The following is a 24320-nucleotide window of genomic DNA, read 5'->3' as shown; positions in this document are numbered from 1 at the left end:
TCCAAGACCATCATACATAAAGTATCCAGAGGAGATACTTGCAAAGAAGCAGACTGTATGAAAAATTGCACATGTGGATATTTAAAGAAGCCTCAACAAGGACTATTCGAGTGGACACAGAGATGTTGAAATGCCTTTAAGAGATATTTTTCCTCTTTAAAAATGAAACACATGTTGATTACATGATTAACCGCTGTGCTTTGTCTTGCCCCATTACAACATTGATGTATAATATGAAACAGCACAACTAACTAAATGTCTGAAAAGCACCAACCTACAATTTTAAAGTGTGAAACAAAAATAAATCAGTATTTTATAGATGTGGTAGCTTTTAGCAGTTTTATGTTTTGTACTTGACGTTGTGCTTTATATGTGAGCGAGGCCAAAATATGAGCGTGCTGAGAGATTGAGTTATGTTAGCCAGTACATTAAAGTGAGGCCTTCAGCAATTATGTATCTGCCTTTCAGTTGTTTTTGCATGGAATAATCAAGTACTTTGATAGCTTTAGATATTTTATGATATTGAGCAATCCATTGTCTGTAGTTAGGCCTCACTATTAAGTATTTTGCAAAACATTGATGAGAACGCAATGAAGAAGTGCAACAGCATAGCACTTTTCTATGGATCAAGAAAGTTAAGTGTACTCTCATTTACAATGTGCAGAGTGTGCTTGAACCTTCACTTGGACATTACTGGAGAGGAGTCGAGATGATTGAACTGAACACAAGTGAATGCAGTGAGTGTTTAAGAATGGACTGATACATATCGTATTATGACTACTGTATATACATCACACGCATGACCATGTACTTTCACTTTTTTATTTTCAAAGCCAAACTCTGGATGTTCCTTCATTTCAATGTCTTCTGAGATTGTGTAACAACATGGAAACTCAATTAATGACTTAGTGTTTACTTTATGATACTGAATACTGGTTTCATCCAATGAAAGCTGTGCTCATGTGTATTACTGACTACTGTGTGTATCTGCATATGCAACCTAAGAATACAGATATTACTGACTTACAACAGTATATACAGCATATATTTGTTTCATATATGTCTTTATTTGTCAATACCAATGCTGAACAGAAAAACAGTGGAACTCTTGTCATCAGATATATGAGCCAACTAGTATGTGCAACATTATACACATTGTATTACTTGTATAATGTTGTAATCTTTTACAGTCAAACATCTACATAAAGTGCTTTTGTACAGTGTTACTTTTATGGTGCAATATGTAGTAAGGTGTAATATGTGAGCTTAGTGTATGCTGCGGTCTGTATGATCTATTAACTACAAAGACAAAATAGAACATTAAACTTATGCTGAACTTGTGAATCTCTTGAGTTTTGCATCAAAGGTATTGCTGCATTTTTGTAAAAATACTTTTAATTCCAGTTTACACAGCAGGTCATCCTTCAATACATCTACTACAAACTACACGTGTGATGACAATAAGTCAAAAACGTACTTTACTTAATCATAATGCCTGTTCCACCGTTGTCAACTAAACTAACTTACTTAAAGTTTCCCTTCACTTGATGTGTCAGTTTGAACAACATTGAGCTAATCTCTAAGATAATCAGAGGCTCGACCAGTTCCACTCTCGGTATGATTTCCCTGTCTAAGTCACTTGAATGCATACATTGCAATACAGTTTATGGATATGGGAATTTTTGCTGATTTAGAGAGACAAAACCATCTGGCTCACATAGTGGATTAAGCGACAACTTGTGGTCCAGACGAACAACAGACATGTCGGCTTGTGTCAAATATTAAAATCACCTCACACAATATCTGTTTCATTGTACTGAAGGACAAGTTGTTGTATGTTTTAGCAGGTTTTAGCAGGCAATGTTCTATGGCTTTTTAATGTGTTACTCTATTATCAGAGAATGTGACATAATGTAGTTTTCACACTATGGAGTATTAAGTCAACCTTAGAAAGACAGCATGTCTTCTGGAATGTGGCAGAATATTCTGTAGATTATTGTTTTACTCTCTTTGTGAGTGACAGGTTCTCATGGTTTATGACCATTTGTAAAAGTTCTTATGTTTCAAAGAAACAACTAACGTCAACACAAACAGACTGGAGTCTACAGCAACGGACAACATGGCCTGTTACAGTATTCTGTTTATGTATTTTCAAAAGCTCACTGTTCCATTGTAATCCACAAAAGTACTATGAAAGGGTTTTAGAGTTTAGCTGAGAGCTCAAAACACTACAATTCTTCCAGAAAGTAGACCTTCTTCCAAGGTGATCTGGCTTTTACTTGTATCTCATGACTTCTCTCTGATACTGAAACAGTGCTAATATGGCAACAAAACCAGAACAAACCAGATACAAAATAAATAAATAAATTACACCCGTGTGTGTGAGCGTCCGCGTGCATGAGCAAATGTGTGTGTGTTTCTGTGTGTGTGTTTCTGTGTGTGTGTATGTGTGTTCCGTTCTGCCACACTGCTTCAAGAAGTAATACTTCTGGACTTCCCTACAAACAATGTAAGTATTGAAGTTTCAAATGAAAACGTTCAGTGATTTATATTAAAGTTTACAAGACAAAAAGAGTAAAAACACATGGGAATCTATAAAATACAGTGTAGTAAAAATATAGAATTTGGCAAATAATATACACATTGCTGGTGTATGCTATTTGACTGCTTTACTGAACTGCATTGCTGAACGACTGAATCCTACAATACTGAATTCAAAGTGCAGGATGATAATGACAAAAGATGTCCAAGAAAAATGGAATAAATAATTTGAAATGATCAAGTTTTTATTCGATTCTAAAAATTTTAGCAAAATAATCAATTGGCTGTACTCTAAGTGGTCTGGGAGAGCTATACACAAAGGCTAAACATTCTGTTTGTGCTTCCACCTACCTGTCGAAGGAGAGCACTGTCCAAACCCCACGAGCATTGTAACTTTGCAGTAGCATTGCAGTTAACGCACAAGTGCACCAGACTTTAACTTTAAAACCTACAACATTGCTTTACTTACTGAGAGATTCTAAAATAAATAGCAAATAATGAAAACCATTGTAAATGCAATTCAGTCCATTGATGCTGTGTGATAACTCTTCACCCTGCATTCAAATAATCATAACAACAGTCACAAAAACTTTCTCTATTTACCACATTTTGCTCTACTCACTGCCATATACAGAGAACTTTGTTGGAAACACTGAGCGCACACTGTTAAAACAATACTTATGACACCAGATAAGCAGCATACTTGGCATGCATGTCTTTCAACATCAAACAAACATTTGCCCTTTTCTAAAAACAAGTAACCTGATTTACTGGTGGAAATTGTTGGATTTACTGGTGGAAACTGGTATATATATATATATATATATATATATATATATATATATATATATATATATATATATATATATATATATATATATACATATATATATATATATATATATATATATATATATATATATATATATATATATACACATATATATATACATGTATATATATGTGTATATATATATATATATATATATATATATATATATATATATATATATATATATATATATACCAGTTTCCACCAGTATATCTATATATATATATATATATATATATATATATATATATATATATATATATATATATATATATATATATATATAACATTTCCAAAGTATAATAATGTGAGATGGTGATTATTTGAATACTCTGCCTACTTGAAAGCTTTGAACTGTTAAAAATAGCTTTTTCACACTTGCACGTCCTTTTACACAGGCAGCAAGAAGACATCATTTTAACATTTAAAGACCTCTTCTTCTCCTATAAAATCTTCAGTTTTAATAATCCAGGAGCCCACACTCTCTTTCCACAACAGTAAAAGGCAGTCATTAAGTATTCCTTTTCTATTATACATCTATATCCATTTCTGATCCGATTGAGAACCACCAAGGGTTGCAGATCACTATATGCCTCTTAGCATATATTGTCTCTATTAGTAGTAGTATCTAGTATATTACTATATGCCTATATTAGTAGTAGTGTAGTATATTACTACTATAGTAGTAGTGTCTCTATGCCTATAAGTATCTAGTTTGGGCCTTTTTTTAAGTCTAAGCATCAGTCCTTAAATGACTCAAGTTGTTTTCTTAAACAGTGAAAGTAATTCAAGTGCACAATATGTGTGCGTCAAAACAGGCAATTGAGGAAGTCCATGATGATACCTCTCATGGCTCCAGCTATGTGCCCTGTCTGCACTGATCACAGTCAGCACATCCCCCATCTGTGAGGGCATCATGACCATCTTTATCCTAAAAAGAAACACAATATTAAAACTCAACTGATGGTCTAATGAATAGAGCTAAAGGCCACAAATTGTGTATTACAATTACATACAAATAATCATGCGCCGGTTTGGTTCACACTGTGTTAGAGACAATGTTTGCAGGATATTTAGTTTTTTTTCCAAATGGGTGTGAGTGGTCTGTCTCTGCCTTTGCATGTGCACACACATTACATCACCTCCCCAGAGAGATGAGCTCATGTGTGAGAAGGGCAGCTCAACATTTAGGCTCACAGGATGAGTTATTTTGACTGATTGATCCCTATACCCTTAAATGTTAGTAGCACTTAAGAGGTGTGGGCTCTCGTTTAGATAATATTATTTGTTTGGAGCAAAGTGGCAGCTTGAGATCAGAAACATTTTCTTTCTCATCGCGTCTTGACCCTGAGTGGAGACTCTGACATTGCCTGCTGTCTGTTGTTGGAGTCCACTGGCAGACTATACCACTGATACATAGCACAACAATGCACCAATGAGGAACAAAGCAATAGAACCACCACCAGCCGGCACTAATAGGCCAATACATGTGCATACAGCCCCAATGTGTTTTGTGTATAACTGGGGTCTTATTTGCTTTGCATACTTTTGTATTACTGACAAAATACACATGATTTTAAGAGTGATATTTTACACGTTTCTTTAACAAATATTGTCTGGGCTGTTTTCCTCTGATACATTCAGTACACAAGTATTATTTGATTCTTTTTGATTAAACCATAAGGGAGATGTATGCATTTTAAGAGGAATATGTATTGTATGTGTTGTGGAGAATGAACAGCATCAGGGCATATGGAAACGGCTGACTTTCTTTGTCTGCAGCATTCACAGCTCCTGCATCCCTCCCCCTCTGCTTCCTTCTTGCTGAGCGCTGCTTGCTTTCAGCACCATGGCCAGAGACCAGCCCATTAGAGCTGCGTTGCCATGACAACGTGCTGTCTGTTCGCTGGAGGTCGCAGTGTGCTCTGAAGCTGCATGCAAATGTATATTCTGACACACACCACACACCACACCACACCACACACCGCCCCCTTTCACTTCACAGCAGCACCCGCATCGTGCAGACATCAGATTCACGTTCTCTGTTAAATAGTATCGATACATCTACCGACCAAGACCTGATCATAACATACATTAGGTGATTTAAATAATTCTGGCAGCCTTAACGCAGCATGGTGGAAATGATGGCGGCAGAAATGGGAGGAGGTGTTGCACAATGCGGCAGCGCTCGTGGCTTAATTCCAGAACCAATACGTTACCTAGAATGTGGGAGGGGTGCGGGAAATCTTATTTTTGTAATTTTGTTTTACTTTATTGGTCATTGTGTTTCCTTGCTGCCGTTAGTGTGACTGTTATTTGTAATTATCTGTCATGGCGTATTCTACACAATCGCATGCACTGCAGCAGCATGGCGCACAGTGACATATGAACCAATCAGAGCAGACATACGAGTGGGTTCGTCACATCTGCATTTGCAGGTTCAATCCATGGGATGTCACTGCCCACCTCTTCAATATGACAGTGATTGTGGGAGTGTGATGCAGAGCAGTTTAAGCAGAGAGAATGGTGAAGGTCAGCTGCTTTACTGCATTAGCATACAATAGAACATTTGCTTTATTTTAGGTTCCATCATTTTGAAATGATGCAATTATTTAAAAGACATTTCCTGGAAAGAACTATGTAAATTGGCCATTAATACAAATAAATAGAGGCAGTGTTCAAGTGGTACAGTTTCAATAAATGAATTACATACATTTGCTGTCACAACTATGGAATGTGAATAGTTTTTTTTTTTTTGTAGTATTGCAGTTATTTTAACTAAGTGTGGTGGGAACAGCATATCCTTCAACATCAGTCAGACCCTTGCCACCAAGTGCTCAGGTGACTTGTTAAGGTGATGTGTTTCCAAACTCTAATTAACTTTCAGCCATGTGAGTAGGTGAAGATTAGAATACTTCACTCAAAAGCATTGAACTGTTAAAAATAGCTCACATGTCTTCAGCATTTTTGTTTTGTTTTCTTGTTCACAAGCAGCAAAAACACAAACGTTTCTCATTTCTCATATGTCCAGTTTTTGTTTTCAACATATTACATCAAGGAGGTTATAATCTCTAGCCATTTCTTCACATAATGCATTTGAGTCATTACGTATTCCTTTATATGAATCCATTCTGATTAGATTGAGAGAGATTGAGGGTTTTGAATGATTTACTGATACATTGACATAGAGCCGTGTTCAAGTAGTAGAGTTTCAATTAATTAATTACAATTAATTGCTTGCATATCCACATAATGTAACAAAATTCTAAAATTAGTCACGGTTTTAATTTTTCTTTCATGGAAATCTTGTTTTCACTATAATTCAATTATTACCGAGCTTTAGAGGAAACTAACATGTGTTGCAGGTAAGAAAATATGAATTGCTCCCGTGCATTAATTTTCTAGTTGTTCACTTTCAGCTAACACATTTAGATTCCAATAGTTATTCTCTGAAATTTCTGTAGAGATAATTCAATTGGGATTTACTTTCTTAAATGTTTTTTCACATGTGACAACATTAAAAGTCGACTGTTTGGGCAAACGTGATTCCAATGATAAGATGAACTGTTGTGCGAAACATGCATTATAAAGCAACAGGGCACGACATAATAATAATAAAAAAAGTGCAGGTTGAAATAGGCTATTTGAGACATTGTTGGAAAAACAAGCATTGCTCTCAGTTTGGTTATGCTCCTTCCCTGCTCAATTAATTTATTAAAAGACACCAGCACACCAGTAAATTAACACACGGGGAACGGCCGGGTTGCTATGCGCAGGACCTCATTTGGTCATTCTTTCTTTTCTGTTCGAGGAGCAAAGCAAAGGAACTCCCTCCAACAGAACTGGAAGTGAAATGGTTTTGAAATGGAGTTTTTCCTGATCCGATGTGAGGTCCCGGGACAGAGATGTTATGTGTACAGATTGTAAAGCCCTCCGAGGTAAATTTGTATTCGTGATTTGGGGCTATACAAAATAAACTGAATTGAATTGAAAGTACAATACAATTGTAATGTTATTAATAAAGGTCTTCTAAAAGAGAAACAACATTGTTCACACACCAAACGCCCCTGTAACACACACTTTTACTTTGTGTATGTATGCTTTTGTGGATGTATTCTCGTTTTTTATTTTATTTAAAAAAAAAACATAAAAGCCTCCTGGGGACAGGCGTTGTAAATTAGGAACTACTTCGCTACAAACACTCAACACAGTACAGGTTGTTGTGCATATAGATGTTATAATTATAATGCTATACTGTGATGTCCATATCCAATAAAGTCTAATAATTATAAGAGTGTGTGTTTTTCAGGACCTGCTTGTAGGACCACAGACATGATAAAACAACAACTTGTCTTGATGTGATTACCATTTCTACTGCTATTGGGGCGTCTACTGCCTGAATGCAGATGTGTGAAATTATTTCAGTAAGATCACATACTGGAGGAACACGTATTATCGTCCCCGCACCATCGTAACAGTGGCAATGGGTGGTGCTGTTATACTGTATATCTGCACGGTGGCTGTGTGTGTGTGACGGGGTATAATTGTACAAGTGCATTCAGTGACGACCCAAAGAGACGGATTGAGAGACTGGACTAAACATCTTTCATTTTTTTGTCCGAATGGAGGCAGAAGCAGACCTTTATCGTTAACTATCCGTGAGAGGTCTCCGTAACTATTTTGTTAACGGATTGAAGACCGTTGCTTAAACGGCTTTTTCCTAAAAATGGCGATAACGAACATCAAAGAACAATGGCTGGATGTTTGGATTTATTTTTCTCTGACCCTGCTGATTGTGACTAATTTGGAAGGAATATCTGCTCAAATACGGTATTCCATTCAGGAAGAATTGAAATTAGGTACGGCAGTTGGAAATGTGGCAAAAGACCTTGGATTAGATCTTGGAAGACTGACGGATAGGAATCTTCGTGTTGTGTCAGGAACAAAGCAGGATCTGTTTAAGGTAAATCCGAGAGATGGAGGTTTGTTAGTGAACCAGAGAATAAACAGAGAGGACCTGTGTGCAAAAACGGCTCCATGCATCACAAATCTGAAAGCAGTGGTAGAAAATCCCCTCGAGATGCACCAAATAACTGTTGAAATACTCGATGTAAACGACAATTCGCCGAAATTTCCTGAAGACAACTACACATTAGAGGTGCTGGAGTCCGCCATAGTTGGATCTCGATTTCAAATGGAAGGAGCACACGACATGGATGTTGGTTTGAATTCCTTACAGTCATACAAGCTAAACCACAACCAGTATTTTCGGCTGGAAACGGAAGAATTTGGGGAGGATGGAAAGGTTCCATTTCTAATCTTACAGCGACCTTTGGATCGAGAACACTCCGCTAAACACTGGTTACTCTTAACAGCAAGTGATGGTGGTAAACCACCACAATCTAGTGCTATTAATATCACTGTTATTGTGTCTGATGTAAATGACAACTCACCAGTGTGTGGTAAACAGAAATACACCATAACGATAAAGGAAAACGCACCTGCAGGAACATTTCTGCTGACAGTAAATGCATCGGACTCGGATGAAGGGGTGAACGGCGAGATTGAATATTCTTTAAGGAATAAGTTTAGAGGACTCTCATCTGAACCGTTTGATTTGAATAGCATAACTGGCAAACTGACCGTAAAAGGAGGTCTTGATTACGAAGCAAAGCAAGTCTATGAAATTAAGATACTGGCTGCGGACAAAGGTGTAGTGTCTCTCTCCACACACTGCAACGTGGTTGTTAGAGTGGAAGACGTGAACGACAATCAACCCGACATAGACATCACATCCCTTTCAAGTCGCATTCCAGAGGATGCACCTCCTGGCACGGTGGTGGCGTTGATGGGTGTGACGGACCTTGACTCGGGTGTGAACGGACAGGTGGTCTGCAGTGTGCCCAGTCATTTACCTTTTGACTTAAAGCCGTCCCCTGACGGACAGTCATATTCGTTGGTCACCAAGGACAACCTAGATAAGGAGACCATAGATATGTACGATATCACAATAACGGCTAAGGATTTAGGGAACCCCGCCCTGTCGTCAACGAAGGTTATACAGGTAGAGGTGCTAGATGTCAATGACAATAGTCCTTTGTTCACTGAAAGCCCATATCATTTTTATATGCCTGAAAATAACAAGGCTGGGATGCCATTTTTTTCTGTGAAAGCGGAAGATACGGATGGAGGCGAAAATGCTGCAGTCACATATTCACTCGACCGCAAGAGTTCAGGGCCCAGTATAACTTCATTTTTAAATATAAATGAAGCCAATGGCACTATTTCCGCTCTAAAAAGTTTTGACTTTGAAACTCTGAAAACGTTCCAGTTCCAAGTTGTCGCCACAGATTCTGGAACTCCGTCACTAAGCAGCAACGTCACAGTGAACGTGTTCATTCTGGATCAGAACGACAACGCTCCAGTCATCCTGTATCCAGTCAGCTCGAACGGTTCTGCTGAAGGTGTGGAGGAGATTCCCCGCAATGTGAACGCAGGACACTTGGTGACTAAAGTCAGAGCCTATGACGCTGATATAGGATATAACGGCTGGCTGCTGTTTTCACTGCAGGAAGTTACTGACCACAGTCTCTTTGGGTTGGACCGCTATACAGGACAGATCAGAACACTTCGCTCATTCACAGAGACAGACGAGGCGGAGCATAAACTGGTCATACTGGTGAAAGACAATGGGAACGTGTCACTCTCAGCAACAGCTACTGTGGTTGTCAAAGTTGTGGAGCCCAAAGAGGCTTTTGCTGCCTCTGATGTTAAAAGTGCAACAATGGATGAGGAGGATAATAACGTGACTTTCTACCTGATGATAACTTTGGGCTCAGTTTCAACTCTTTTTCTCATCAGTATCATCGTGCTGATTGCAATGCAGTGCTCTAAATCCACTGACTATACTTCTAAATATCTACAAGAGCCTAATTATGACGGGACACTGTGTCACAGCATCCAGTACAGATCTGGAGAGAAACGCTACATGCTAGTTGGACCCAGAATGAGTGTAGGGTCTACTATAGTCCCGGGAAGCCACGCGAACACACTCATGCTCCCTGACAGGAGGACACCTGTAGAGGTAAGACGTTATTTTATTTTATATCATGCTCTTGCACAACACATATTTAATTGTAGTCAAAACACAGAAAAGAGACGCCATTGTGTATTTAACACACAGACAAATATTTGGCCAGATTTACAATATGTGTCTCCTGTTCTAAAAAAACTGTACTAATTGCGAAGTCCATCAGGCATATTGCAGTCTTTCTTTAATAGAGAGGAAGGTAGTGAAGCAAAACAGTCGGGGTGGTATTGTTGCCCACTGGTCACATGGTGTCAGTGTGGCCTATATAGTGGATATGTTGATCTTCCTGTAGAAGCCCTGCCCATCTCTGGTTCAACTCTTATAGGAGGTACGCTGACGGACACATCATATGTGTCAAGTATGTACAGCGGCTAATATGTATGTTTAAAAGCTTACATTAGAGAATCGTGGAATGGATCTTATCAGACTGGTTCGATGAGCAATCGGTTCACTGAATTTTGCTAAAAGAAAGCCTTCATTTTTTTTGCTTCACAATGGGAGAACGAGGACAAAGGCGCCGAGTGAGCTGCTGGTGGGTTACCGGGATTTTCTTGCTGTGCTGTGGGGAACGGATTTTGGCTCAGCTTCGATACTCTGTTTCAGAGGAAGTACAAGTGGGATCTCCAGTCGGAAATGTTGCCAAGGATTTAGGGCTTGACATCAGCACTTTGACAGACAGGCGGTTTCGCATTGTGTCGGGGCCCAACCATGCTCTGTTTCAGTTAAACCAAAACAATGGAGTCTTGTATATTGGGCATATCGTGGACCGCGAAGAGCTCTGTGATGGAATCAAGGTTTGTTTGATAAATCTGAAAGTTGTTGTAGAAAGCCCACTGGAAATACATTACGTCGGCGTTGAAATCTTGGATGTTAATGACCATTCGCCGATTTTTCCAGAAAGCGAGCAGCAACTGCAAATAGCAGAGCATACTCCTCCAGGTACTCGTTTCAAAATTCATGCTGCTAGAGACCCTGATGTCGGTCTACAGTCAGTCCGATTATATAAATTGAGCCCAAATAATTTCTTCGACACTGAAATCAGAGACAGCGAGGAGGACAAGATACCATTTCTAGTGCTGAAAAAGCCCTTAGATAGGGAGCAAAAGTCAGAACACCATTTAGTGTTAACGGCTCTTGATGGCGGAAGTCCGTCGAAATCTGGGAGCCTTAATTTGACTATAACTGTGCTGGATGCAAATGATAACCGTCCTGTGTTCAGCAAAGAGATATATACTGTGACATTAGATGAAAATGCCCCGATAGGAACTCTTGTAATACAATTAAACGCTACAGATTTAGATGAAGGGTCGAACAGCGAAATTGAATATACGTTTGGAAAAACACAGAAGAGAAAAGTGTACGATACATTTGAATTAGACAGCGTTACTGGTGAGATTAGAATGAAAGGAAACGTGGACTTTGAGGACACGGAGATTTATAGACTGGATATACAGGCATCAGATAAAAGCGATCTACCATGGACGGCAGAAAGTAGAGTTGTGATCAAAATAAAAGACGTGAATGACAACCAGCCGGACATTGAGGTAACATCATTGTCCAACATAGTAGCAGAAGATTCAAAGCCTGGCACAGTAATATCACTTATTAGTGTTACGGACAAAGATTCGGGCTTAAATGGAAAAGTCATTTGTAAAATATTAGGTAATGTTCCGTTTGATTTAACACCATCCATTGAGGAAAACATGTACTCTCTAGTTACAAAGGGGCGTTTAGACAGAGAAATTGTCTCCCATTATGATATCACAATAACAGCTACTGACTGTGGTGATCCTCCACTTTCAACTGTAAAATCTTTCCTTGTTCAGGTGGCAGATGTAAATGACAACAGGCCACTTTTCAGTCAGAATCCATTCGAACTTTATTTGGTAGAAAACAATGTACCCGGAGGATCAATATATTCTGTAAGTGCAGCTGATATTGATTTGAATGAAAATGCAGCCATAGCATATCACATTGCGAGAGGTAACGGACTGCATCGTGATATAACATCTTTTCTGAATGTAAATTCGGAAAACGGACACATATCGGCCCTAAAAAGTTTTGACTTTGAAAATCTGAAAACGTTCCAGTTCCAAGTTGTCGCCACAGATTCAGGAACTCCGTCACTAAGCAGCAACGTCACAGTGAACGTGTTCATTCTGGACCAGAACGACAACGCTCCAGTCATCCTGTATCCAGTCAGCTCTAACGGTTCTGCTGAAGGTGTGGAGGAGATTCCCCGCAATGTGAACGCAGGACACTTGGTGACTAAAGTCAGAGCCTATGACGCTGATATAGGATATAACGGCTGGCTGCTGTTTTCACTGCAGGAAGTTACTGACCACAGTCTCTTTGGGTTGGACCGCTATACAGGACAGATCAGAACACTTCGCTCATTCACAGAGACAGACGAGGCTCAGCATAAACTGGTCATACTGGTGAAAGACAATGGGAACGTGTCACTCTCAGCAACAGCTACTGTGATTGTCAAAGTTGTGGAGCCCAAAGAGGCTTTTGCTGCCTCTGATGTTAAAAGTGCAACAATGGATGAGGAGGATAACAACGTGACTTTCTACCTGATGATAACTTTGGGCTCAGTTTCAACTCTTTTTCTCATCAGTATCATCGTGCTGATTGCAATGCAGTGCTCTAAATCCACAGACTATACTTCTAAATATCTACAAGAGCCTAATTATGACGGGACACTGTGTCACAGCATCCAGTACAGATCTGGAGAGAAACGCTACATGCTAGTTGGACCCAGAATGAGTGTAGGGTCTACTATAGTCCCGGGAAGCCACGCGAACACACTCATGCTCCCTGACAGGAGGACTATGACTGGAGAGGTAAGATATTGTTTTGTTTTTACATAATGCTTTCGCACAACACATATTTAATTGTAGTCAGTTATATGCAGAAAGAGAGGCATAGGGGTTTTGTATGTCGTTCTCTCTGAAGTGAAACTGCGCTTTCCGTGGTGCTGAAATATTGTTTTTTGAGTGGGGGATTTTTTTTAGGATAAATTGAATTAATGGATCGCGAACATGCAAATAATCACTCGGCTTGTTGTTCTGAATTAACATTGTATTCCACATCCAGTTAGTATCCTAACGTTCATCCGCATGTTTTGTATTAAGCGAATCCATCGTGTATTTAACACCAGAAAAAAAAAAAACTGGCCAGATTTACAATATGTACCTCCTGTTATAACAAACAACAATTGCGAAGTCCATCAGGCATATGTCTGTCTTGTTTTAATAGAGAAGAAGGTATAGTGAAGCAACACATTATGGATTTCATATGGTGTTGTTAGCGACTGGTCACATGGTGTCAGTGTGGCCTATATAGTGGATGTATTGCTCATCCTGTAGAAGCCCTGCCCATCTCTGGTTCAACTCTTATAGGAGGTACGCTGACGGACTACACATCATGGCTATGTATCAAGTAATATGTACAGCGGTTAATGTTTAAAAGCTTACATTTGATAATTGTGAATTGGATCTTCTCAGACTGGTTCGATGAGCAATCGGTTCACTGAATCTTTCTAAAAGAAAGTCTTCATTGTTTTGGTTTCACAATGGGAGAACGAGGACAAAGGCGCCGAGTGAGCTGCTGGTGGGTTACCGGGATTTTCTTGCTGTGCTGTGGGGAACGGATTTTGGCTCAGCTTCGATACTCTGTTCCAGAGGAAGTACAAGTGGGATCCCCAGTCGGAAATGTTGCCAAGGATTTAGGGCTTGACATCAGCACTTTGACAGACAGGCGGTTTCGCATTGTGTCGGGGCCCAACCATGCTCTGTTTCAGTTAAACCAAAACAATGGAGTCTTGTATATTGGGCATATCGTGGACCGCGAAGAGCTCTGTGATGGAATCAAGGTTTGTTTGATAAATCTGAAAATTGTTGTAGAAAGCCCACTGGAAATACATTACGTCGGCGTTGAAATCTTGGATGTTAATGACCATTCGCCGATTTTTCCAGAAAGCGAGCAGCAACTGCAAATAGCAGAGCATACTCCTCCAGGTACTCGTTTCAAAATTCATGCTGCTAGAGACCCTGATGTCGGTCTACAGTCAGTCCGATTATATAAATTGAGCCTAAATAATTTCTTCGACACTGAAGTCAGAGACAGCGAGGAAGACAAGAAACCATTTCTAGTGCTGAAAAAGCCCTTAGATAGGGAGCAAAAGTCAGAACACCATTTAGTGTTAACGGCTCTTGATGGCGGAAGTCCGTCGAAATCTGGGAGCCTTAATTTGACTATAACTGTGCTGGATATAAATGATAACCGCCCTGTGTTCAGCAAAGATATATATACTGTGTCATTAGATGAAAATGCCCCGATAGGAACTCTTGTAATACAAATCAACGCAACAGATTTAGATGAAGGGTCGAACAGCGAAATTGAATATACGTTTGGAAAAACACAGAAGAAAAAAGTGTACGATACATTTGAATTAGACAGCGTTACTGGTGAGATTAGAATGAAAGGAAAAGTGGACTTTGAGGACACGGAGATTTATAGACTGGATCTACAGGCATCAGATAAAGGCCAGCCACCCTGGACGGCTGAAAGTGGAGTTGTGATCAAAATAAAAGACGTGAATGACAACCAGCCGGACATTGAGGTAACATCATTGTCCAACATAGTAGCAGAAGATTCAAAGCCTGGCACAGTAATATCACTTATTAGTGTTACAGACAAAGATTCTGGAATAAATGGGAAAGTAATTTGTAAAATCTTGGGTAATGTTCCGTTTGATTTAACACCATCCATTGAGGAAAACATGTACTCTCTAGTTACAAAGGGGCGTTTAGACAGAGAAATTGTCTCCCATTATGATATCATAATAACAGCTACTGACTGTGGGGAGCCTCCACTTTCAACTGTAAAATCCTTCCTTGTGCAGGTGGCAGATGTAAATGACAACAGGCCATTTTTCAGTCAGAATCCATTTGAACTTTATTTGGTAGAAAACAATGTACCCGGAGGATCAATATATTCTGTAAGCGCAGCTGATAGTGATCTGAATGAAAATGCAGCAATATCATACCACATTGCGAGAGCTAACGGACTGCATCGTGATATAACATCTTTTCTGAAAGTAAATTCAGAAAACGGACACATATCCGCGCTAAAAAGTTTTGACTTTGAAAATCTGAAAACGTTCCAGTTCCAAGTTGTCGCCACAGATTCTGGAACTCCGTCACTAAGCAGCAACGTCACAGTGAACGTGTTCATTCTGGATCAGAACGACAACGCTCCAGTCATCCTGTATCCAGTCAGCTCGAACGGTTCTGCTGAAGGTGTGGAGGAGATTCCCCGCAATGTGAACGCAGGACACTTGGTGACTAAAGTCAGAGCCTATGACGCTGATATAGGATATAACGGCTGGCTGCTGTTTTCACTGCAGGAAGTTACTGACCACAGTCTCTTTGGGTTGGACCGCTATACAGGACAGATCAGAACACTTCGCTCATTCACAGAGACAGACGAGGCTCAGCATAAACTGGTCATACTGGTGAAAGACAATGGGAACGTATCACTCTCAGCAACAGCTACTGTGATTGTCAAAGTTGTGGAGCCCAAAGAGGCTTTTGCTGCCTCTGATGTTAAAAGTGCAACAATGGATGAGGAGGATAACAACGTGACTTTCTACCTGATGATAACTTTGGGCTCCGTTTCAACTCTTTTTCTCATCAGTATCATCGTGCTGATTGCAATGCAGTGCTCTAAATCCACAGACTATACTTCTAAATACCTACAAGAGCCTAATTATGACGGGACACTGTGTCACAGCATCCAGTACAGATCTGGAGAGAAACGCTACATGCTAGTTGGACCCAGAATGAGTGTAGGATCTACTATAGTCCCGGGAAGCCACGCGAACACACTCATGCTCCCTGACAGGAGGACAGCTGGAGAGGTAAGACATTGTTTTGTTAGTACATAATGCTTTCGCACAACACATATTTAATTGTAGTCAGTTATATGCAGAAAGAGAGACATAGGGATTTTGTGTGCCGTTCTCTCTGATGTGAAACTGTGCTTTCCGTGGTGCTGAAATATTGTTTTTTTGAGTGGGGGATTTGTTTAGGATAAGTTGAATTAATGGTTCGCAAACATGCAAACAATAACTCGGCCTGTTGTTCTGAAAGAACATTGTATTCCACATCCAGTTAATATTCCGTCCACACGTGTTGTATTAAGCGAATCCATCTTGTATTTAACACCAGAAACAACATTATCATGACCCCTGACAGGAGGACCCCTGGAGAGGTAAGATCAACCACAAATACAGCTCTTTCCATGGTTTTGAAACGCTTTTCTTTGATCGAGGAATGGAGACTTACTAAAACAAATCTAGAAATCATTGCTCTGTTTAGGAACTCTTGTTAAATTTGTTTTTGACAGTGAACGCCTCTAAACAGTACATGACATTTTCACAAGTAATATATTGAGAGGCATGCATTTTGGCGGTGTTTCGGTTGAGTTATGTGTTCAGTGTGTACAGACTTCATTGTTTAAATACTGAGCAACACATGACTGAATGAATGACAAGTACACTACACATCATCCTATTCCTGCAATATCTTGACTATTTGTTTTCAAACATAATGATAGAGAAACGCGATCATATTTGGAGCGACTGTGGTTGATAGAGCGGGTCGTCCTTCAACCAAAAGATCCCCGGCTCCGATAGTCCATTTCGGGGAAAACACTGAACCCCAAATAGCTCGTAGGCTGCGACTGCGCTGTGTCAATGCGAATACATGTTAGTTAGTCCTGATGGGCAGGCGGCACCGTGCAGCCCCTTCCATCAGTATATGCATGCGTGTGAATGTAGTAGTCAGTAGAGAAGTGCAAGCACAAGTCCATTTGCCATATTCACTAACACTTCGTACATTAATAAGAACTTCAGCGGACACAAATAGTGCTTAAAAACAAGCAATACGATAACTTATACGATAGAGAGAGAAAAAGAGATACAGAGAGCAACACACTACATGTTAAACTCGTGTTTTGTGTTATATCTTATCGGTCCATCTCTATTACATTTTTGCACAAATATATTGTTGCAGACCAAGATCAAAGTTACCAACTATGAATTGGACAAAACTATAATATATTCCTGAATATATATATATATATATATATATATATATATATATATATATATATATATATATATATATATATATATATATATATATTATCTTTCGTTCCATTAATGCCCTCCGGGTGTCACTGTAACATTGGGAAATTATTGAAGACGTTGTACCTCCCCTGAAAAATCTTTTGTCTGTCATTTACAGCAGGGCAGGTTATTTGAATATAGAACGCCAGCCGATGGATTCACGTTATGGATTTTTACATTATTCGACGGAAAACAGGTTGGACATAGATATCTTTTTGTTGCAGTAAAATCCTTCCTCGTATTTTGTCGAAGTTGTAGTTTAATATGGGGGCCGACAGACAAGGTCGACAAAGGGACATGTTTGTGTTTCAAATGGCTCTATTGCTTTTCATCGGAAAGCAGGCTTTTGCTCAGATAAGATACTCTATTCCAGAGGAGGCGAAAGAAGGAACTGTTGTTGGAAATGTTGCGAAGGATCTTGGCATTGAAATCACCTCGTTATCTGACCGACGGTTCCGTGTTGTTTCTGGATCAAAGGAGACATTTTTTGAGGTAAACCAGGACAATGGAGCTCTGTTTGTCCACAGGAAAATCGACAGAGAGGAGCTGTGTCACGGTGGTGGTGCATGTCTAATGGAGCTAAAAATTCTGGTTGAAAACCCCTTGGAAATGCACTATGTAGTTGTAGAAATTACTGACGTCAATGATCACTTTCCTAGTTTCCCTGAAAATGAACAGAAATTTGAAATCGGTGAACAAACATTACCAGGGAAGCGTTTCCAACTGCACGCTGCTCGTGATCCCGATGCGGGCATTAACTCTATCCGTACATACACTTTAACAGCAAACGATTATTTTGAAGTAGACATCCGTCAAAGCGATGAGGACAAAATACCATTTTTAGTGCTGAAAAAATCGTTGGATAGAGAACAAAAGGACAAACACACGCTACTGGTTACAGCAGTTGATGGAGGTAAACCTGCAAAATCTGGAAAACTAAATGTTTCTATTATTGTTCTTGACAGTAATGATAATCGCCCGATGTTCAGTCAAGAGATTTACCAAATTACAATACACGAAAATGTCCCCATCGGTACTTCAATATTTCAAATTAATGCAACAGATCCCGATGAAGGTATCAACAGCCAAATTGAATACAGTCTTGGCAAAACTCTGAAGAAAAAAGTATATGACATTTTTGAGTTGGACAAATTAACTGGAGAGATCAGGGTAAAAGGAGTGGTGGACTATGAGGAAAATGATGTTTATAAACTTGATGTTGAGGCATCAGATAAAGGAACACCTCCACTGACAGGTGAATGTAGAGTCATTATAAAGATTAAAGACGTCAATGATAATCCACCAGAAATAGATGTGACGTCACTGTCAAATATAGTGTCTGAAGACTCAAAGCCTGGGACAGTAATTTCATTGCTGAGTGCTGTGGATAAAGACGGCGGCGTCAATGGAAAAATTATAACAAGCATAACCTCAGACGTGCCTTTTGAATTAAAGCCCTCCTATAAGGAGAACATATATTCAATTGTCACGAAAGGATTTCTGGATCGAGAGGCGGTGTCACATTATGAAATAACAATACAAGCCACTGATTGTGGTGAACCTCCCTTATCTACTGTTAAAACATTGAGTATTCAGATATCAGATGCAAATGACAATCGACCACATTTCGAACAAAATCCATTACAGTTTTACCTGATAGAAAATAACGTTGCTGGAAAGTCAATATTCTCTGTGAGCGCAACGGATAAAGACGTGAATGCCAATGCAGCGATTTCTTTCCATGTTGTAAGAGGAGCAACTGAAAATGATGTAACATCCTTTATTAACATAAACTCTGATAATGGAGATATTTTGGCGCTAAAAAGTTTTGACTTTGAAAGTCTGAAAACGTTCCAGTTCCAAGTTGTCGCCACAGATTCTGGAACTCCGTCACTAAGCAGCAACGTCACAGTGAACGTGTTCATTCTGGATCAGAACGACAACGCTCCAGTCATCCTGTATCCGGTCAGCTCTAACGGTTCTGCTGAAGGTGTGGAGGAGATTCCCCGCAATGTGAACGCAGGACACTTGGTGACTAAAGTCAGAGCCTATGACGCTGATATAGGATATAACGGCTGGCTGCTGTTTTCACTGCAGGAAGTTACTGACCACAGTCTCTTTGGGTTGGACCGCTATACAGGACAGATCAGAACACTTCGCTCATTCACAGAGACAGACGAGGCTCAGCATAAACTGGTCATACTGGTGAAAGACAATGGGAACGTGTCACTCTCAGCAACAGCTACTGTGATTGTCAAAGTTGTGGAGCCCAAAGAGGCTTTTGCTGCCTCTGATGTTAAAAGTGCAACAATGCATGAAGAGGATAATAACGTGACTTTCTACCTGATGATAACTTTGGGCTCCGTTTCAACTCTTTTTCTCATCAGTATCATCGTGCTGATTGCAATGCAGTGCTCTAAATCCACAGACTATACTTCTAAATATCTACAAGAGCCTAATTATGACGGGACACTGTGTCACAGCATCCAGTACAGATCTGGAGAGAAACGCTACATGCTAGTTGGACCCAGAATGAGTGTAGGATCTACTATAGTCCCGGGAAGCCACGCGAACACACTCATGCTCCCTGACAGGAGGACAGCTGGAGAGGTAAGACAAAAAAAGCGTTTCATGCAATATATTTACGAACATATCATTCTTTGATTGTGCATTGATCGAAGTTTGCTTCTTATTGTGTCTCTATTGCCGTTTGCACAGAGACAAGTACCAAATATAACTATAAAAACACTTTTTGTGTCATGTTTATGGCTCGTTCATCATACAAAGTGTTAATTTACATTGAGATTTTTTCATTGATTTTTTAAATACAAGTGCGAATCTACTCTGTGCTATTCTCTCAGTTGTCTCTGCACATACAAACTCATAACTATATTTACTTTTATTAAGAACACTGTCCATGGTGCTGAAATGAAAATGTTCTTGTTTCCCAGCCCAACATTGTTTTGGGGATGGGGAGTGCTTTTTTGAAATTTGGGTCTCATAATATCCCAACTCCCTACTTTTTAACTGAACGAAAGGCTCGAATATGTTGCAGTGTTTCTGTTGAGTTGTTTGAGCAATACTACTTTTACTTTAGAGAAAAGCTGTGCGTCTTCTTGAAGTTGCTGTCTATGGTCATGACACGCATGACTGTGTCAAACAGACATGTAACGCTAATGAACAAAACAAATAAGGAAATTATCAATTAATATTCCACTATAGGCAGAGGCTTAAGAAGACGTGAAGTCAAACTATAGATATTAAAATAGTGCAGTTTGCTAAAAACCTCTGGGTGTCACTATTACATCGGTAAGCCATAGACGGTTTCATCCCTCCCCTTTCAAGGCTTTTGTTTTCTACTGAACAGAGCACAGAAGATATTTGAATCAAGCACACGAGCCGATGGAATCAAGCTTTGCTTTTTGAAAATGTGCGATATTCAGGGAGCAGGACATACATAAGTGTCTGTTGGATTAACAGCCTCCTGCGTGTATATGTGTTGTTGGATAACGATGGGGATCGATTCAAAACCTCGGACAAAGGACGGCTCCTGGTTTGCTTTTTATTTGGCTCTACTGCTGTTCGGAAAACAGACTTTGGCTCAGATAAGGTACTCTGTTCCCGAGGAGGTACAAGAGGGAACTGTTGTCGGAAATGTCGCGAAGGATCTTGGCCTTGACATCACCTCTTTGATTGCTCGACGGTTCCGTGTTGTATCTGGAAGTAAGGACGCTATTTTTGAGGTAAACCAGAATAATGGGGCATTGTACGTCGACAAGCACATTGACAGAGAGGAGCTCTGTCACGGCAGCGGTGCTTGCCTGGTGGAGCTAAAAATCCTTGTTGAAACCCCTTTGGAAATACACTACGTAATTGTTGAAATCACTGATGTAAATGACCACGCTCCTAGTTTTCCTGAAAGGGAACAGATATTTGAAATATTTGAACAAACATTACCAGGAAGGCGATTCCAACTGCACGCTGCTCGTGATCCCGATGCTGGAATTAACTCTATTCGTACATATACTTTAACAGCAAACGATTATTTTGAAGTAGACATCCGTCAAAGCGATGAGGACAAAATACCATTTGTAGTGCTGAAAAAATCGTTGGATAGAGAACAAAAGGACAAACACACGCTACTGGTGACAGCAGTTGATGGAGGTAAACCTCCAAAATCTGGGACACTAAATGTTTCTATTATTGTTCTTGACAGTAATGATAATCGTCCGATGTTTAGTCAAGAGATTTACCAAATTACAATACACGAAAATGTCCCCATCGGTACTTCAATATTTCAAATGAATGCAACAGATCCCGATGAAGGCACGAACAGCGACATTGAATACAGTCTTGGCAAAACTCTGAAGAAAAAAGTATATGACATTTTTGAATTGGACAAATTAACTGGAGAGATCAGGGTAAAAGGAGTGGTGGACTATGAGGAAAATGATGTTTATAAACTTGATGTTGAGGCATCAGATAAAGGAACGCCTCCACTAGCAGGTGAGTGTAGAGTCATTATAAATGTTAAAGACGCCAATGATAATCCACCAGAAATAGAAGTTACCTCACTATCAAATATAGTGTCTGAAGATTTAAAGCCCGGGACAATGATTTCTCTCATCAGTGTGAGGGATGAAGATTTCGGTGTGAATGGAAAAATTATAACAAGCATAACCTCAGACGTGCCTTTTGAATTAAAGCCTTCTTATAAGGAAAACATATATTCAGTTGTCACGAAAGAATTTTTGGATCGAGAGGCGGTGTCACATTATGAAATAACAATAAAAGCCACTGATTGTGGTGAACCTCCCTTATCAGCATTCAAAATCCTCAACATTCATATATCAGATGTAAACGACAATCGACCACGATTCTCTCAAAATCCTTTACAATTTTACCTGATGGAAAATAACGTTGCTGGAGCGTCTATATTATCTGTAAGCGCAACGGACGGTGATCAGAATGACAATGCAGCGATTTCATATCATATTGTCAGAGATGGAATTCGAAATGGCATAATGTCTTTCCTGAACATAAACTCTGAAAGTGGAGATATTTTGGCTCTAAAAAGTTTTGACTTTGAAAGTCTGAAAACGTTCCAGTTCCAAGTTGTCGCCACAGATTCAGGAACTCCGTCACTAAGCAGCAACGTCACAGTGAACGTGTTCATTCTGGATCAGAACGACAACGCTCCAGTCATCCTGTATCCAGTCAGCTCTAACGGTTCTGCTGAAGGTGTGGAGGAGATTCCCCGCAATGTGAACGCAGGACACTTGGTGACTAAAGTCAGAGCCTATGACGCTGATATAGGATATAACGGCTGGCTGCTGTTTTCACTGCAGGAAGTTACTGACCACAGTCTCTTTGGGTTGGACCGCTATACAGGACAGATCAGAACACTTCGCGCATTCACAGAGACAGACGAGGCTCAGCATAAACTGGTCATACTGGTGAAAGACAATGGGAACGTATCACTCTCAGCAACAGCTACTGTGATTGTCAAAGTTGTGGAGCCCAAAGAGGCTTTTGCTGCCTCTGATGTTAAAAGTGCAACAGCGGATGAGGAGGATAATAACGTGACTTTCTACCTGATGATAACTTTGGGCTCAGTTTCAACTCTTTTTCTCATCAGTATCATCGTGCTGATTGCAATGCAGTGCTCTAAATCCACAGACTATACTTCTAAATATCTACAAGAGCCTAATTATGACGGGACACTGTGTCACAGCATCCAGTACAGATCTGGAGAGAAACGCTACATGCTAGTTGGACCCAGAATGAGTGTAGGATCTACTATAGTCCCGGGAAGCCACGCGAACACACTTATGCTCCCTGACAGGAGGACAGCTGGAGAGGTAAGCACAATGTATGTTTTTAATAACTAATGGATAACTTTTATAGAGTAAAGTTTTGGCTGACTCATAATCGTCGAAATTCATATTGTGGTTAGTTTTTGAAGATGAACGTTTTGCTATTTGTGAATGAGCTTCATTGCATGTGCTTTTGGTCGAACTCTGACAATTTGCAATGCTTTTAGTCTCTTAACATTTTAAAATGTGTTGCCATATACTCCAGCACTGCTGCCAGCATTGTGTACCGTGTTCATCTGTCGTGGTGATGTTGCTCATGCTTTGGTGTTTATCTGGACTAGGAGAGAGAGAGCATTTTTCTTATTTTCGCGACACTTGAAAATGTTGCACTGTCCATGGAGTCTCTGGTTGTAGTGTAAATACTTTAGGTGACAGGCAACGGGCTACTATTGCAACCCGTTTGTGCGATACCGTCGCTTTAAACTCAACACTTAATTGAACATTTATTGAGACTAAACTTTGTTCTGGCGATGTTTTTATATTTTCTTTCCTTTATAGTAAACGAAAGCATGTGCTGGTCCACTGGGTGTCAGTGTTACATTAGAGAATTGCGAAGGCTTCAGTCAAAATTGACTCTGCCCCTTTTAAATTGTGTATTTCAGCTCGAACGCAAATAATGACATCGTTTCTGTTTGGATCTCCTCGTCGCGGTCATGGCTTTCTGACATACAATCGCAGGAGAACTTATGGCGTTTGAAGAGGAATATTTTTGTGGATGATATTTCAAAAATTACACCAAAGGAAACAAAGGACAAAGAGGCAGAATGACGTCTTGGTCGGGTC

The 24320-nt window shown here is 39.8% G+C and overlaps 4 protein-coding genes across 4 annotated transcripts in view; all 4 read left to right on the top strand.

The window, feature by feature from the left end:
• Nucleotides 1–8099: 8099 nt before the first annotated feature.
• LOC306745575 (protocadherin alpha-C2-like) overlaps nucleotides 8100–24320 on the top strand; it is a gene marked incomplete at its 5' end in the record, with an annotated part of 179663 nt that continues 163442 nt past the window's right edge. The window contains one exon of the mRNA XM_079228390.1: nucleotides 8100–10457. Coding sequence (XP_079084516.1) covers nucleotides 8100–10457 — 2358 coding nt within the window. The remainder of the gene's footprint in view (nucleotides 10458–24320) is intronic.
• On the top strand, nucleotides 10958–14011 carry LOC306745689 (protocadherin alpha-3-like; the record flags this gene model as incomplete). Its single annotated transcript, XM_079228522.1, has 2 exons — nucleotides 10958–13309; nucleotides 13973–14011. 2 exons carry the CDS (start codon nucleotides 10958–10960, stop codon nucleotides 14009–14011), a joined length of 2391 nt encoding a protein of 796 aa, XP_079084648.1.
• Nucleotides 14041–20325, top strand: LOC306745688 (protocadherin alpha-3-like; the record flags this gene model as incomplete). The annotated part of the gene is made up of 2 exons (XM_079228521.1): nucleotides 14041–14485; nucleotides 18371–20325. The coding sequence occupies 2 exons, from the start codon at nucleotides 14041–14043 to the stop codon at nucleotides 20323–20325; spliced, it is 2400 nt and encodes a 799-aa protein (XP_079084647.1).
• LOC306745687 (protocadherin alpha-8-like) lies at nucleotides 21174–23552 on the top strand (the record flags this gene model as incomplete). The annotated part of the gene is made up of 1 exon (XM_079228520.1): nucleotides 21174–23552. The coding sequence occupies one exon, from the start codon at nucleotides 21174–21176 to the stop codon at nucleotides 23550–23552; it is 2379 nt and encodes a 792-aa protein (XP_079084646.1).

Source organism: Taurulus bubalis, assembly GCF_910589615.1.
Source record: "Taurulus bubalis genome assembly, chromosome: 13".
NCBI classification, from domain to species: Eukaryota; Metazoa; Chordata; class Actinopteri; order Perciformes; family Cottidae; genus Taurulus; species Taurulus bubalis.
Note: the sequence above shows the minus strand (reverse complement) of the source record. Positions and strands in the feature narration are given on the sequence as shown.